Genomic DNA, 16,468 nt, shown 5'->3' on the forward strand with positions numbered 1-16,468 from the left:
CAAGTAACTGCAGGATCCAATGTGTTGAGTCCTTTCTTCCTCTTTCTCATGAGTCCCATCTCTTTAATGTGCCCTCTGCCATCTCTGTTTCCATGCTGCTTTGGGACCACTAGCCTCGAGAAGCTTTCTTTCAAGAACAGTGATTCAACTCAAAAGTAACACACAAGCAGTGATCTTCCTCCAGCCTTTTGTACTGGATGACCTAAGCCTGCTTACACCATACTTCAAAAGCTGTGGAGTCTCCCGCTGTCAACACGAACTTTATGCTCAACTAGCATAAAGCAAAGCAAAAAATATCTGCATGGACTCCTCGGAAAGACTTATCAGGTCAGGACGAGCACAGCGGGAAGGCTGGTGTGCTGGATCTGCACCTGGCCCTCTGCTGCTTCCCTGCACTGCCAGTTGTGAGCCTGGCGTGCCTGGAACCAGAACGGGTATCCCAAATCCTCGGGTCTATGTTCCCCTTCATTGAAGGAGGCCCGGCTCTCAGGAAGTAGCAGTGACAATACATAAAACCCGAACATAACAGCGTGATAGTGTCTTTATGGAAATGGCCCAGACCGAGCATCAGACCAGCTGGCATTGATCCACCGTGCTAAAGGGAGTAGGGCCATCCCTGCTGCCCTGACCTGTGCAATGCCCAGGGGGGCTCAGTGCCCCACTGTCAGAGACATTAATCTCTTTTATGCCTTAATCTGGGTCGAATTTCACCATGGCGTTGTGGGAATGGCAGGCTGTCTGCTTTAGAGCCGCGAGAAACACAGGGAATCTCTGACGCTGAAATGCTGACGAATCAGACTTTACACAGTTCTCCACTTCTGTCACTAGAGGGTAGTGCAAGCCCTCAGGTCCATTCTTTCCAGAGGAAATGCCCATACATCTCCCTATAGGTCTTTATGGATTTTGTTTTTTTTCCTGGCTCTGAAGAACGGGGCCCAACAGCACATATTGTCTGTGCTCAGAAAAATAATGTCATTTGATGAGAGGATGAAGACCAAGATTTACTTCTGTCTACCCAAATGTCAAACATCCTAAAATGGGTCTACTGTATTCTCAAATAAACCATCCAAGCCTTCTCACAGTTCTCGTCTCTCATGTTCATTTGGCATTTTTGAGTCTATTCTTCATTTAGCCTGAAATATTTCTAAGAATCTAATCAATCGCTGTTTTTGACCTTCCTAACACCTTGCTTTTCTATTTTGGTCTCAGGAGAATATCTTTTGACTTCATATAATGACTGAAATCCTTTGGGACTGCCTTTCTACTCCTGCATTTCGCATTCATCAAAACACAGAATAGTCACTGGCCAGATAAGTTGAGAAGAAATTTTCCTCCCCTGAACTAGTTTATTTTCTTGCTGGTGCAGGATGTATTAACACCCAGCAGAGTTCACTGAGAGAGGAAGACAACCAGGCTGAACAGTCAATAGATTTACTTCAATCTGACAAAACATCTTAAACGTTGGGATGTTAGCTACGAACACATAAATTGGGAGAAGTCTTTATCATTTGTGTCTTCAACCAAATGAAACCTTGGAAGGACTTTTAGTGAAAATTCCAACCGTACCTTAGCAAAGAAAGGAAGGTTCAGATGTAGTGCTTCCCCACAGCTTCCATTTTCATGACCCTCTCTTCCATTTCAAATGGAGTTAGAGGAGCAAATTGAAAAGCCTTCTGCCCTCTCCTTCCCTCTTTGCTCCCTCACCTCAACATAAACATTTTCTCCCTTCTCCATGGGTAACCTTGTCACAGTAAACACGGTTGGCTAAACCCAAATGATGAAAGGAGAGGTTACACTGGAAATTTGCCTGCATACTTCTAACCACAACACTGAACGTACTGCTACTGCTTATCAGGGCAGTGCACTTCAAGAACTGTACAAGCAACTTGTTTTATATGGAGAGACATTCACCTTTCTCTCTGTCCCATGCCCGCTTGCTGGGAAGTATCAGAAAACATGAGAAGTACCAATCTTACAATAAGACTGCCATTAAATTGTGGTCGGAATTATGCTTCATTTGATACAACTTCTACTCTTCTTTGATCCTGCTCATTTTACTGCAGAGGAAATAGCAAGATCTACCTACTTGCAGGTGCCTACGTCGAATATGTTTGCACCAATCGACCGAGCTCAGAACAAAGGACAGCCTAAGACCACAGAAGCAGAACGCGACGGTAGGAGAGGTTTTACCTGAGATGCCGTCAGCGCTCTGAACACTGGCGTGGCTAATGCTGAGCTGCTCATATTCCAGTTTCATGTTCCCAAGGTCTTCTCCTGAATGTCCTTCACTGGCAAAAGAATTTGCCTCAATGCTTGAGCCTGGAGATCGTTTGGCCCTGCGACTGAAAAGCCCACTGGAAAACCGTTTTCCTTGCTTTGAATTGGCCTGTGCATCTTCCTTCTTCACATCACGAATAGACTCTCTGGATTTTGATTTATTTTTCAGGTCCATGTGGAGTCGGGAGAACAGTTTCTGAGGGCTCCGATTCAGCTTGTTCAAGTTCTCCAGAGGTGGCTCAATTTCTGGGAGCTCTTGATCCAATGTGACTAAGTCATTCAGAAATTGATTTAATCGTTTCTTTGACTCACTTGTTTCTTCCTTTTCCATATTCCCCTGATTATCCTGCTTGTGTCGTGAAGCCCAGAGCATCATATCACCACGGGCTGCCCCTGCCACTAAGCCATACTTGGGGTTAATGATCTTCCGAGCCACAGTGGAGGAATGAAAGCCTGGCTTCCCAGTTCCCAGAAGGTGTGGATTAGCAATACCCAATTCCTTGTATAAATTAACTTCCTCTGAGATGGCATAGAGCTCACGAAACTCAACGTCAAACATCTCCACATGCTGTCCTGTCAGGACTAGCAGGATATTTCTGTCAATATGAGATGAACTCCACGTGAAGCTAAAAATAGGAAACAGAACGGAAATTAGATATTTGGGTGCATGCTTGACCCAGCCCACCCAACAATATCTGAAACACTGTGTAGGAATATGTAGCATTGTGCCATTTGCCAAGATGGATCAGGATAGGTAGGTGAAGTCCATTACTATTGTTCTTCATTAGGCATGCAGTAAAGATCTGGAAGAAAAGGCACGAAAACTCTGAAGGACAACTTACTGTTTTAAAAAAGCAACACGACTTCAACAGGAGGAGTCTACAGACTGGAAACCTCTCCAAGGAGAACAAACTACAGTGGTTAGTGCCATGCTGTGTTATCTCTAGCCCACTGAAACAGTCCACTAGCATGGGCATGTTCTGTTCTCCTGGGAGCAGCTTGTGCTCTACACTACCTTCTCTCTTACCCCACCTCATTTTCTACAGGTGCCAAACAGATTACAGAGACTGGGATAAGAAAAGGAATGACATGAGAAGGAGACTCCCAAGCAAAGCCGCAAGCCATTCTTTACATGAAGAATGTGTATCTGCCTTAAGCAGGAGCAACCCACCTGTATGATCCGGTGGCCACCTTTTCACCATCCACCATCAGGAATCGGGATGCCAGTGTGCCTCTGATCTTCCCTGCTGGCATGTAGAACCCAACTCCTGTCACAGAACGTATGCGGATGTTCTAACAGGGAGGTTAAAAGACGAAATGTCACAATAAATAGGGCAGAGAATTAGATAATTGCCAGCTCCAAGTCTTAACACATCCCTCACATTATCTCACTATTGCTGGGGCTACAGCTCATCATTAGCCACCAGAAATCAGAAGGGCTGCAGAGAGGAAAGCACAGTGCTGAAAGCCCTGTTGTTATCGCTTGTCAATACAAGTCACTCCCATGCATCATTTTATAGCCTTGTCCGATAGGTCAGCATCTTTGTAACCCTGCCTGCTGTCTTCAGCTATTCATCTGAGCCCACTGGCAAGACAATGCTCTCAAAATCAAATAATCCTCCATCTCCAGCCCTGTGCTGTAGCTCAGAAGGCCCAGCCCAGTTCAGGCGAATGAATCAGACGAAGCTCTGAGTCATATCTGCACTCTCTGAATCCCAATCCCTGCTCCATGACACTTGTGAGCTCTTTTCCAGGCTATGTCAGCAGGACCAGAAAACAAAGGAACTTTGCAACACCTGTGCAGTCCAAAGGACACAGTTACTCGGAGAGACTAGGACATAGGACTAAATTAGCCTCTTTTTGTGCTTGTGTTCTGAGCCCAACAACATAGAGCTTGACAAAACTGGGCAAATTATAAGACTAGACAAATTAATTATCACGGAAGAAGTAATGGAACAGTCGCACTGTTCAAAACATAGATGTTACCTGTGTGTTATAACAAAAGAACCCTGATCTATACATCATTTTGCTAAGAATCCCAAACAGTTACAATGGATGAAAAACACAGAACTTTATTTTGAAAAAAACGTGTATAGTAAGAGTCTTTGCTGATGTCTCAAATAGATGAGCAAAGAATAATTCTGGAGAAGAGGAAGGCAAAACTTTTGATGAAATTAACAGAAATAGTTGGAAGAAGGTATTAACTCTCCCTGGATCTCCTGTCCCACTTACACCCTTTGGGCATCAAACCTGCAAATAACGAAACAAAGTACTACTAGGGATAGAGAAAAACTACAGATTTAAGGTTACCTCATTTTCTACAACAGACTCAGGTGTGCACATAATGAAAGAACATATCTGCATGTTGGACTGAGTGTTATTCCGCTCAGACCAATGCTGTACTCCATGGGTCCTGGCTCCTTGAGGCTGAATTGCCAAACAGATACATATATATACACTAACATGAAAAAAGCCAATAAAACCCAAAAGCATTTATTGTCAGTATAAGTTTGGAGCAAATTATCTTGTCACTCTGACACACAAATTTAGATCATTTTCTTCATTCCACCATCTGTTTCTGTAAGAATTCTTTAACAATGAAAAGCTAAAAGGTATTGTGATCTGGAGTAATAAATCCAGGGTTAGGAGTCAGACAGTCCCAGGTGTAATCACAGTTCTGACACTATTCCCTGTGATGTTCTGGGAAAGTCAATTCACCTTTGCTTCTTTCTTCCCCCATCTGCAGAACAGGAGAATCAGGAGGATTTGGCTAGCACTAGCACAGCCTCAGATCCCACAAAGAGCTAAGTACTATTATTATGAATCTCACTGACAGCTTAAATATCGATAGGCTATAGAAATCAGCATGCAGGAATGAGTGATTAGAAGAATGTGGATTTCTTTAAAAAAACAGGTTTCTGAATATAAATCTTACCTTTTGAATCTGTTCCTATTTTCCTCAGTAAAATACAGCAGTGGCAGTACAAATTCTGACTAACAGTAACTGATGATACTACTATTTTGCATTCATCTACTGCTTGATCTGTCTGCAGTCCTGTGTGGGCATTAGCTAATTAATCCTCCCAACACCGCTGACAGTATTATCACCCTGTTTTAAAGACGAGGAACCTGAGAGACAAAAAAGATGAAGTGACTTGCCCAAGGCCTAGCTAGCAGTGAGTCATACGTGTGGGATGCTGAATGCAGGTTGGGTAGAACACGGGAGGAAGGGTACCCTTTCCAGTATTTAGAATAACATTTGTAGATGGCTGGCTGGTCGCCTAAAGTCATTTTTTCTTCCGTTGCTGAATAAAGTTGTATTTGGGATTTGCCAAATCATTGAATATTGACTGGAAGTGTCAAAAAGTATGCCTGTCCTTCAAATCAGCCAACAGCTCTGACACGTAATAATCCTTTCTGAATCAAGAACTATCAGCCTGAGTGAGCAGAAAGTTTCTTAGCGTGTAGCAAGTGCAGATTTTGCTGTGTTTGTATGTTGTATCACCTTCTTTTGGTGGAAAGAAAGTAAATTTGAATTTCTGCAGTAACTGAGCTACACGTAACACTTCGAAGGGCACAGAGGGGATAGAACCAAACAGCTGAACGCATAAACCTCCTTGAACAAAGTAGGCACAGGAGTGCATAAATGCATCTTGTAATGCAGAAAACAAGCACAAAGTCATATAAACATCGAGTCACTTAACAGGTTATTTGTATAATGTTTTCTGCCTTGAAGGATCTTGGAGCATTTGAAGACTAATATATCAAGCTGTACAGAGAAGGAACAAGCCTGGGTTCATGTACTAAAGATTATACAACAACAAAAGCAGAGAGACAAATATAAATGAGGTGAGATTTCAGCCATTTTCTTTGGGCACTAACGTTACTGTAGTAACAAATATTTTGGCTAAAAGACCAGTTAGTTCTCCAGGTAGAAGAGACCCCTCCAAATCTATATTCTTGCAGCAACCTGCTTGGGGTTAGTCATATCCTGGCTCATGGAGGCTGCAGCCTGTGTTAGATTTCCACATTGCCTTTACACAGACTTACACCACTCCTCATTGCAAGCAGTGACTAACATCTCCCTGACAGCAACTTAATACAGACCGGTAACGCTCAAGCCTGACAGAGCATCCTAATACACTCAGCAAAGGAATCAGTCTTTCTTGCTTTATTGTGACATGCTTTTAAAGCCTCACCCTGAACCCACAGAAAGTTAAATTAGACTCAGTTGAGAAAGTCAGTAATGCATTTGTGTTGTGACTGACCTTAGTTGTCCCTTGACAGACCTGAGCAGCAGTGCCCAGAAATGGGGATTGAATAAGGTGAGATACACAAGACGGACCCTAAAGGCAGGTGATGCAAATATTTTCACCAGGGAATCCTGGTGTCCCTTCCCTCTTAGAACAACTGATATATATGTTGCAAGGCAGCAGAGGTCTTTATTTCCAGTTGGGATGAATGGCACGAGCGAGCTCTATAAACTGAAAGATTTAAATCAGATGAAGGACAGGCAACAAACCAAAGCAGTAGATGATACATGATGGTGGCATATCAGTCCCTTGCATTAACTGCTTTTTTCAAAATATAGAGATCTCCATTCTGCTGTCCCTGGAAAAATCAGATCCTTAAGTCAATAGCATCTGTTGGGGTGGCTCCTGTCCTCTGTTTTCCTGTACTACTGCTTCATCTGAGTGCAGGGCTGAGGGGGAGGCACAGATGCCCATTTTTTCCCACTCAAAAATCCTAGATGGAGGTTCTACAGAAGGCAGTAAAAGGAAGAGAGATATAGGATTCACATGGACAGGACCACAGTGACAAGAGACAAGGAATCTTTCTTTTTTATGGTCTGCAAGCTTCTCATTTCAGGTCATCAGACCTCTAGGTCAGAGAGATGGATAGTAGCTGCTCATGTTAGACGGGGACAAAAGATCAGCCACAATCTGGAAGCCAACACCAGGCAATGTTGGGTGGGACTGGGCTTATCCTATGTGGTTGCCCTGAGCAGTTTTGGAAAAGGTGATGAAATAGTAAAACTTGCAGGTAGTCAAGTAGAATAGGATGGAATTCAGCTAGCTAGACCTGGCCCAGTAGTGTCATTACTGGGTATTAAAAACAACAACACTGCCTCATCACATTCAGATTCTTCTTTACTTGAGTTTGTATTGAATAAAGAAAGCTGGAAGGCAAAGACTTGAAAAACTGAAACAAAATTCCAAAGATTTCTTAGGCAGAAGCTTATAAGAATACCTGGAGTGAGAAAAGGAACTCCTTGTATGCTGGGGAAATGAATATAGAAATTAATATGAAGGTGAACTTCCTGCAGATACCACATTCCCTAGATTTCCTTGGAGCTCTAGGTGAACTTGAATTCCCTGTCTTGGAGCAAAAGTGTCTGTCACTGATGTCTTGGTTAGCAGAAGCATGGGGAAGAGAATGCCTCTAAAAACCAGTGACAACACTCACCCTCAGGTCAACAAGAGGAGGACTTTTTGTGGGGCTATGAATTTTATATCTGTGAGAACTTTGATTCATTCTGATCTCAGAAGAACACCCTTGTGTCAAACATAACAAAAGTCTGGCAAACCATGTCCTGCAGGCTCAAGAAGCAATATGACTCATACAAACAAGACATGCTCATACTGACATCCCAGGATGAATGTGCAGATGGTTGAATTTAAATGCGTTTTTACTGATCTCTGGCCTTCAGACAAAAAATGAATTTTTCTCATTTCACATTTGGAGTCAGTGAAGAGCTTCTTGTCTATGTGAAGTACAGTCTTGCTACAGCAGTTTCCCTCCTGTGAGACTGTGGGTGGAACATGATACCTTGCCATCTCAAAAAGATACAATAGCCAGGAATTTTGTGAAAACACCCATCACTTTATGTAGACAAAGGGCAAAATCCACCGTTAAAACAGTAAACCTCCCTGTATTAGGACTGTTGAGGTATTCACTCTGCACTGGATGAGAGAGTGATGCAAACAAAAGGGCAGGAATCATAAAGCAATCTGAGCATCTGGTGATGACAGAAGACAGAATAAGCATCCTGACCCTGCAGCAATGCCAGCCCATGGGAGTGTGTCATCTCTTTTTCTCTGGGATGAGAAGGTGCCTCTAAACCTTAAAGTTACCTCCCATATTGCTGCAACTTTCTGTGGAAAGGCCAGCCTGTAAATCTTACGGAAGCATTCCAAAGGAAAGATGGGAAGAAGGGCAGGAAGGAAGAGTAGAGCACGTAAGTCCCTTTTCTGACAAACTGGGGCCCAATGGTCAAAATATTTCATAAGAAAGCAAAGAGGTTACACAAAAAGAAAGTGGAAGGGGAGAATGTTTTCCTTGAAGCTGAAAATCTGTAGAAGAAACTCAGGCATCAAAGCAGATGTCAAGAGGAAGACATTGTGAAAAATAAATGGGTGAATGGTAAGAGTTACATGCACTAGAGTTTCTGGTTCTTCCTCAGCAATTCCAGTGGGAATTCATTGTGGGACATAATGATTCTGCCACAACAAGAGCAGAAGCCCAGCTTGATTTCTTGCTTTAAAGCTGGGTCTTCATTGCTAAAAGTGCAGCGCCCCCAGACACATTAGATAATGAGGTGGATGAAGTCCTCAAGGGAAAGACCATATCCCGCTTGCGATTCCTTTCATATCCAAAGCCTGGTGTCAGGCTATATGGTGATTTCTGCTATACTGACCCAAAGTGCAGCACAGATACATCCAAGATAGCCTTGCAGAAAAACTTGACCAACCAGCTGCTCCTGGTCTTCTTGATGCTGACAGTCACGTTGACCCAGGATGGAAAACAACAGGAACTTGGGCAGGATACTAAGAGGCCATCTTCCCTGAGAGACAAGTGACCTGCTTTTCCCAACAGGAAGACTCTTCCCAGTCCTTCCATAGGACCACAGAAAGGAATAAACTGCACTGACCTTAACAAGATTAAAGCCTCCTTAGGTGTACTGGAAAAGGAACATAACAACCCTAAGAGGAGAATTTACAAAACAGTACGAGATAGGTGGGAGAACGGGAAAAAGTGGAAGGACAACACTCTGTTGGTTGGAAATCTGCAGAAGAGTGAAGAATTAGATTAAAGGGGGATGATAAAAAGTTCTTTCTCAGTGGAAATCCTTCAGCTCAGTCTGAGTCTTAAAGAAAAACACAGCAAGTGCTGGTGTGAGAGAAGGGAAGCGCAGAAGGGACACGAGTTTTCTACTGCTTTTGATGGCATCAGTTTGAACTCTGCCTCTTTGGAAAGGGTGACCTTGTGATGCAACGAGGCTGCTGCAGGACCTAGTCATTGCTGCAGCATGTCATTTTGATAATTGGTTTTGGAGTGTAAAGCGTGTGTAGATACTTACGGAGAAAGAGGTGTGGGGAAAAGCAGAAAGAGACCAAACACTTTTTAAACAGAAAAGGCAGACAAACAGGAACTCACCTCTCCAATAGCATTGCAAGTTTTTCTAAAATGCCAGGGCACTCTAACCAGGGATGAAAATATGCAGTACTGAAGTCACCATTCCTTCACATGATGACACAGTGAGAAAAGAAATGGAAAACAGATACCAGAGCGAATGGAACTACTGCTGTGGTTTTACAGCTTTGTACCAAAGAGACTCGAGCCCAGGCCACAGAACACCCCTGAAGCTTGAAACAGGTCTGTTATAACGAAGTCTGTGTCTTGCTTTCAGAGACACCAGAGGGAAGAAACTTCCATCTCTGTTTTGGAGAAAGATAAGAAAGCTGCTCAGCTGGATGTCTTTTTTTGATGAAGAAGTCCACAAACTCAGAGCAGAGTGGTAGTTCACAGGAGCATTGTTCAGACATATGCAAGTCATTTTCATCCACATTTAAGACAGCTCTGCTTGAATGGTTAATATGAGCCTCTCTAACCTTCAGAGCTTTTTGATTTTTTGTTTTGTTTTTTTTTTTAAACTATTAATTGAGTGTTTATAGAAGATCTGCCCTTCCTCCAGGCACTTTTTTTTTTTTTTAAACTGCTCAGCAGAACAGTTGGATCACAAGAGGGGCGAGTCTTGCACCCTGTAGGTTGTTTCCAACCTAGCAACTTTTCCAGTATTTGGAACAAGTCTGTAGTAGCGACAGTGGCTAAAAGCCATTAAAACAGTAGGAAAAACAAAAGTAACTAACTATAAATACACAAAGAATTTCAGTCTGTATGTAATGGGAGGAGATCCTACTGAAGTTGCTTCTGCCAGCCAAGCTAGGCTGACTACTCTGCTGTGGTGCATGCACTATATGAAAACATACTCTGATATGGAACTGGGGAGCAGCTGCGCTCCCCAGTCCCTTATGTTCTTAGGCAAAGGAGGTCTACAAGCTCATTCAGTCTCAGATGATCACTGATGGATAGGAAAGTCTTGATTTCACAAAGTGTTAAGCGTACTATTACCGTTTGTGTGAATCCCAGTTTACTCAAAGACCTGCTTTGAACACTAGAACTTGCACAGGAGACCAACAGGTATTTCCTCGTTCAAGTTTTCTCCCGAACAGGAATATTTAGGTGATAAGAGCCAAAAAAACTACATAGACCCCTGTCTCAGGTGAAAGGCAAATAATCCAAATCTTCCCTTTCTCTTTCCTTCTGCTTCAACAGGCCACTCTCTTATCCCTCTATATTTCATCAACCCCTGTCTAAGTTCTGTGATGTTACTTGTAGGGAGGAAAAGATTTTTTTGGCTGTCCAAGGGAGTTCCAAGATTCATTACAACTCAGGAAGGCCACCGACCTACAGAAAATAATGGTTCAGTATTGAATGTCTTACCCGGATCTGCAAGTCACTGAGGTCAAGGCATCTGCACATTTCCAGGAAGAGCTTCACACCATCCTCATCTAGAATTACATAGACCGGGATCCATCGCTTATATGCTGCATCAACAATATCGCGGAAGATGTCCCGGTCTGTAAATGTATCCATGGCCACTGCAATAATCTGGAAACAAGAAGACAGTAGACAAGCAACTAAATAAAATATTAGGAACTGATAGGGAAGCCCATCACACTGGTACAAAATAAAGGAGAGCACTGATAGCAGAATATGGAGGAGGATATAAGGGAGACGAAAGTACAGGAATGTACATGCCCAAGCACTTCCAATGAACTTGTAATTTTCCATCATGGTTCCTGCTGCATTTTGGAAGGGACATAATAAATGTCTTTGAGAGTTCACCTTCTTCTACGGGGAAATGGCTTATTTCAGCAGCCTGAAGAACGCCAAAGCCAAATACCCAGTTTTATCTCTGTACTGTGAAACCCTCTTTGCGTCTGTAAAGATCCACTTAAACATGAAAAAAGACTGAAAAAGAAGAGCGAAAAACACAGCACTAACACTTTTCAGAAGGTGAGTAATGGAAGAATGAATGTGCAGAGGAATCAGGGCATGACTCCTCAGCCATGGGGTGCACAGTGCAGACAAGAAGAATTTTATTTTCCTTTTTCACAAATTCCCTGTGAGAACTCTGCTCTCAGGGCTGGCTTCATGAAGAATGTCTCATGGAGCTCAAACGTAAATATCTCATACTTGTCAAGAAGTGACTGAAGTGCACATTCAAGATTTGGAGGCAAAATGACCATTCCCCTCTCTTCACATGTATATTTTTCTGGTATAAAACTAAGCCCTCTTTCCAGACACAGATTTTATATAAAAGCAAAAGGTTGCACTGACATCACTGACAAGCCTGAACATTCATAGGATGAGTAACAACAAAAACAAGACTTTTGTGGGCAACTTTTATGCTGATCTTACGTGTTTTGTCTCTCTCCCTTTCTGTAGCCTTTACACCATTTGAAGTATCAATTAATTTTTCTTCCTGAAGGAGTTATTCTCCCCAACATTTCAGAGGCTATGAATGAAGGAAGCTGTGGTTCTCCCAGTCCCACTAGGAACCATCGACTTGGCAGGTCAGAGCTCTCATACTGACACTAAGTTGGGAATAGAGTTGCCTAAATTCTAGCTCCCCAGGTGCTGGGGTCACAGCGACAAGCCAGGCTGTGCTGGGGACAGCATGTACAGGTGTGAATGGAGCTAAGGACTGGATCAAACAGTAGAATTTTCTTCAGTTGATGTTTGGAGGAAGTGCAGGTCTAGGTGCAGCAGCACCCTGTGGAAACGGGGATAATACTTGCCAGACGCCTCTTTCCTTTGAAAATGCCCTTGAGCAAAACGGCTATGGGAAAATGATGCCACAGTAAATGTCCCCTTGTTTTTGTTGAGTCTGCTTGTACGGCCAACAACAACCAACACCTCTGCTCTCTCAGGCTTCTTCTGTCAGCAGTGCTTACACGAGCTGTTCTTGATTAGAAAAGAAAAAAATGAGCTGACATTGTGTTTATGCCCATCATTAACACGTACATTCCTGATAAAGGTGAGCTATGGTGGAGGGCCATTATATGCTAATTGTAAGTCCCTCAACAAGTTCTGTTAGGCAGAAGAACTGGATTTCAGGTCCCACGTTGGTTGTCACTTTCTAGCTCAAAGCAGTGAGATGCAGGAAATGTGAGCCCTGAAAAACAGCGAACTTGTGCCACTTTATTCCTGAACAACTTCATACGCAGGCACATTATTAAAGGCATGAAGTTTTCATGCATTAATTGAGGCATGCTATGCTTTCTTTCCCCTCCACACACTCTGGTATGGATGTTGTTACTAAGCAGCAAGAATGCTAGATAATATTCATTTGAAGTAAGAACGTCCACGTAGGGAACTGATGAAGAATAGACAGAAGTGTGAATGTGTTTTCTTTCCATCCCCTCCATTTGCAAGGAGTCCAGTCTGAAATTGCAAGAAAGCCCAAGAAATTGCAGCACACGCTGGACTGACCATTACTTGGTACTAGGTCAGTTCAGGCTTCTTTGCAAGACAGTGGACTAAATCCATGAAAACTGCAGCCCAGTATGAAAAGCTGATGAACTGCCTTGCAGATGGCACTTCCAAGACAGAAAACTGTAAGGGGGGCAACACCAGTGTTGACGTTAGTCTTCCCAAACCCCTGTCACTGCCGGTGGTCTGTCAAGATAACCTAGGAGCGTTTCCAAATGCAACAAGTCAGAGCATGAGTATCTAACCCCTCTGCAAGAGTTTTTTTTACCATTCCTCTTTCTAGCCTATGGATAATAACACTACTTATCTATAGGACCCATAGGTGTGCCTTGCTCTTCATAGGTATTTACAGATTGACAAGCATTAACTTGCCAATCTCATTGCGGCAAGGTAGCTTAATTACTGTATGTTTGTAAAACACTGATGATAAGCCACCCACAGACGTGTCAGATATTAACAGTATCTATTTAGGACCACCACCACCACTACTCACCCCCCCCCCAAAAAAAAAACAAAAACACACCCAAAACACCAAAAAAAAAATTAAAAAAATAACCCAACCCCAAACCAACAACCCCACTCTTATCTGCTGAATGAAAAGCTGCTACCTGGAGATTTTATTCTCCAGGGCCAGCTCAACTGAACACAATAGGCAGTTATCTAAGAAAAAGACCATTAAAACGTAAATGGCTGTTAAACATGAAACCACCTTTGGGCTGGGAGGGGCACAGTTCCGTCCAGTCAGTGAAAAAAATCTACAAAGAAATTAATTACTTCTAGTTGCCAGGCCCAGCTATCAAAAAGAGCAAAGTTTCCCAGTCATCTGCCTCTACACAATCTGTAGAGGCATTTGCAGCAGTGCAAAGAGGATATGAAGTTGCAGCAAATCAGAGCGTGAGCATTTTACAGCTTCAGCTTCTTCTATATGACTGATCACACCAGTTGCTGAACAAGATCACAGGGTGTGCACCTATTTCTGCAAAGTTTTCTGTGTTTCCCAGCAGATTTGGTTTTAACAAGTCTCTGCAAAGGCTGTGCGTGTGTGCAATGTGCACTTGGAAGGGGGGGGGGGGGGGGGGGGGAGACCGCTGAATTAGCAAGCAGAAAAAACAGAAAGCAGCAAAACTAAGAGCAGGAATAAGTGGCTTATGATGAATATCCCAAGCTGGAAGGGACCCACATGGATCACCGAGCCCAACTCCTGGCTCCACGCAGGACCACCCAAACCTCAGACCATGTGTCTGAGAGCGTTGTCCAAACACTTCTTGAACTCCATCAGGCTCGGTGCCCTGACCACTGCCCTGGGGAGCCTGTTCCAGCGCTCTTGGAGCGTCACAGCTGGTTTGTTTTCTTGCCAGAGGTGCACTGTCACCACTAACAGTCCTTTCCAGCCCAAGATAAATAAGAGGAGCAGCCACATATTGTCTGGACTCTGGCTGCCTCGCACTCAAGGCTGGATTGGCTGGAGACCGCAAAAAAGTAAATAACCCCAAACAAACTGGCTGCCCTGTGTTTAACTGGGGTTACCTGCACGTACAGGAGGGGTGGCTGGAGCAGCACTGTGACCTGCCTTCCCCCTGCCCCGAGCCAGCTCATCAGGCTGGGGCACGTAAACCAACCACGGCTACAAAGCCCCAGTGCAGGATGGGGGGGGGGGGGGTAACCCCATGCCGGATATCAGCTTTGGCAAACCGCAACGTGACCGGCAAAAAACCGCACGGAAAGCCCTGCCTGGTGAACACCACCAGGACGGGGGGCCACCACGCTTGGAGAGGGCCATCGAGCAACGCTTCATGGTGGTGGTGGTGGTGGGCTCTCACCACTCCAGGCGCCCCCCAGCCCAGGCGTGAAGGCGGGGCGGCCGCCGGCGTGCTGGGGCGGCCGGTCCCTACCTTCTGCGCCTGCTGGATCATCTCCCGCACCACCTCCTTCACGTGGGGCGCGTTCTCCTCCTTGCGGGGATGCGTGAAGAGAGCCACCCGGCTGATGCCCCGGTAGAAGGTTTTGTCGGTCCAGCCCAGGTCCAGCGGGGGCACCTCCGTGTCCGAGCACTCGGGCCAGTAGGCCAGCGAGAGGGCTTCGCCGCCGGGGCCCCGCAACACCTTGCCGCTGTCCCGGGGGTCGTCGTAGCCCCGCCAGCCGCCCCGCAGCGCCTGCAGCTCCCGGCTGGAGAGGAAGTCGCGGAGCTGCTCCTTCCTCAGGTTTTCCCTGTAGGCCGCCTCGCCTCGGGTCACCAGCACCTCCAGGGCCCGGCGTTGCTCCTCGCTGTAGTAGAAGCGGGCCTGGGCCTCCGTCACCTTCTCGTTGACGTGCGAATCGTCCAGCAGGACCACCTGGGACTCCGCCATGCTGCCGGCACCCGCAGCGCCGGCCGGCCGGGAGGCTGTGGAAGGAGCGAAAGGCAGGCCCAGCACCGCCTCACCTGGCCTGCCCGAGCCCGCCCCGACAGGTGGAGCAGCCGCACCGCCCCGCGCCAGCCCCTCACGCTCCCCGGGCTCGCTGGGGACATGGCTGTCCCCTCCGTCCTGGGCCCAGGCCCCAGGGGGACAGAGGTGGTCGTACCCCGGTACAGTGGGGCCAGGGGGCCCTGACTGCCTCAAGCGAGGAGAGTCAGGCTGCTGGTGCAGCCCTGCAGTGTGGAGGCACGCGAATGCAAAAATCTGTTTAAAAGATTTGTATTTTTTTTCCCCTCTTTCCTTATGAAGGCGGTAACTGCATTCACGGGGAATGAGGGGACGCAGGCAGAGCGTGACGGTGGCCGCAAATCAGGGTCTGTCTGCCACAGCTGGCTGCTAGCCGGCTCTCTTCAAACCCACCAAAAGAGCAGCAAGAGCAGATCGGCGACTCCCCAAAAAAGCCAAAAAGCAGGAGGTGGGTGCCCTGTTTACAGACAGGAAGATGACAGAGCGATTCGCCCGAGGCTGCCCAGCAGGCTGGTGTCAGAGCTGGAAATAAAACTGCACTGCTGTGGCTGGGAGCGTGAATAAATACCCCCGGCTTCACACACGCACGTGTCCCAGCTGAGAGACTGGGGGCTGTTATGTTAAATGATGATTTTTGCGTGGCATGTGATAGTTGCTAGGGGCCCTCATCAAGATTCAGGCCCCATTGTAGTTTGCAGTGCATACACAAGGGATAAAAAGCAGTTCTTCCCCCTTGCAGCCCTGGGACAGAGCTGGCAGAGATGAGCGAGGAAATGGGGATAAAGGCAAGGCAGTGGTGAAATACAAACATTCAGAGGCATTTACAGTGCTTTTCATATGTGATTAGCCCTAATTGCTCACATAAGCAAAATGCACAAACTGTAGGAACAGAGCTGTTGGAGCTGCTCTTTGTATCCTCTCTGTAAGCA

General features: G+C 45.4%; 1 protein-coding gene across 5 annotated transcripts in view; it reads right to left on the bottom strand.

Moving 5' to 3' along the window:
- FAM83F (family with sequence similarity 83 member F) overlaps positions 1-15,828 on the bottom strand; it is a 28,082-nt gene extending 12,254 nt beyond the window's left edge. For all 5 annotated transcript variants that reach the window (XM_080554514.1, XM_080554518.1, XM_080554517.1 and 2 more), the window contains exons 1-4: positions 15,009-15,828; positions 11,062-11,229; positions 3,449-3,570; positions 2,191-2,903 (exon numbers count right to left, since the gene is read on the bottom strand). In XM_080554514.1, coding sequence (XP_080410640.1) covers positions 2,191-2,903; positions 3,449-3,570; positions 11,062-11,229; positions 15,009-15,464 — 1,459 coding nt within the window. In that variant the 5' untranslated portion in view covers positions 15,465-15,828. The remainder of the gene's footprint in view (positions 1-2,190; positions 2,904-3,448; positions 3,571-11,061; positions 11,230-15,008) is intronic.
- Between the last annotated feature and the right edge of the window lie 640 nt (positions 15,829-16,468).

Source organism: Anser brachyrhynchus (genome assembly GCF_964034855.1).
Source record: "Anser brachyrhynchus genome assembly, chromosome: 1".
NCBI classification, from domain to species: Eukaryota; Metazoa; Chordata; class Aves; order Anseriformes; family Anatidae; genus Anser; species Anser brachyrhynchus.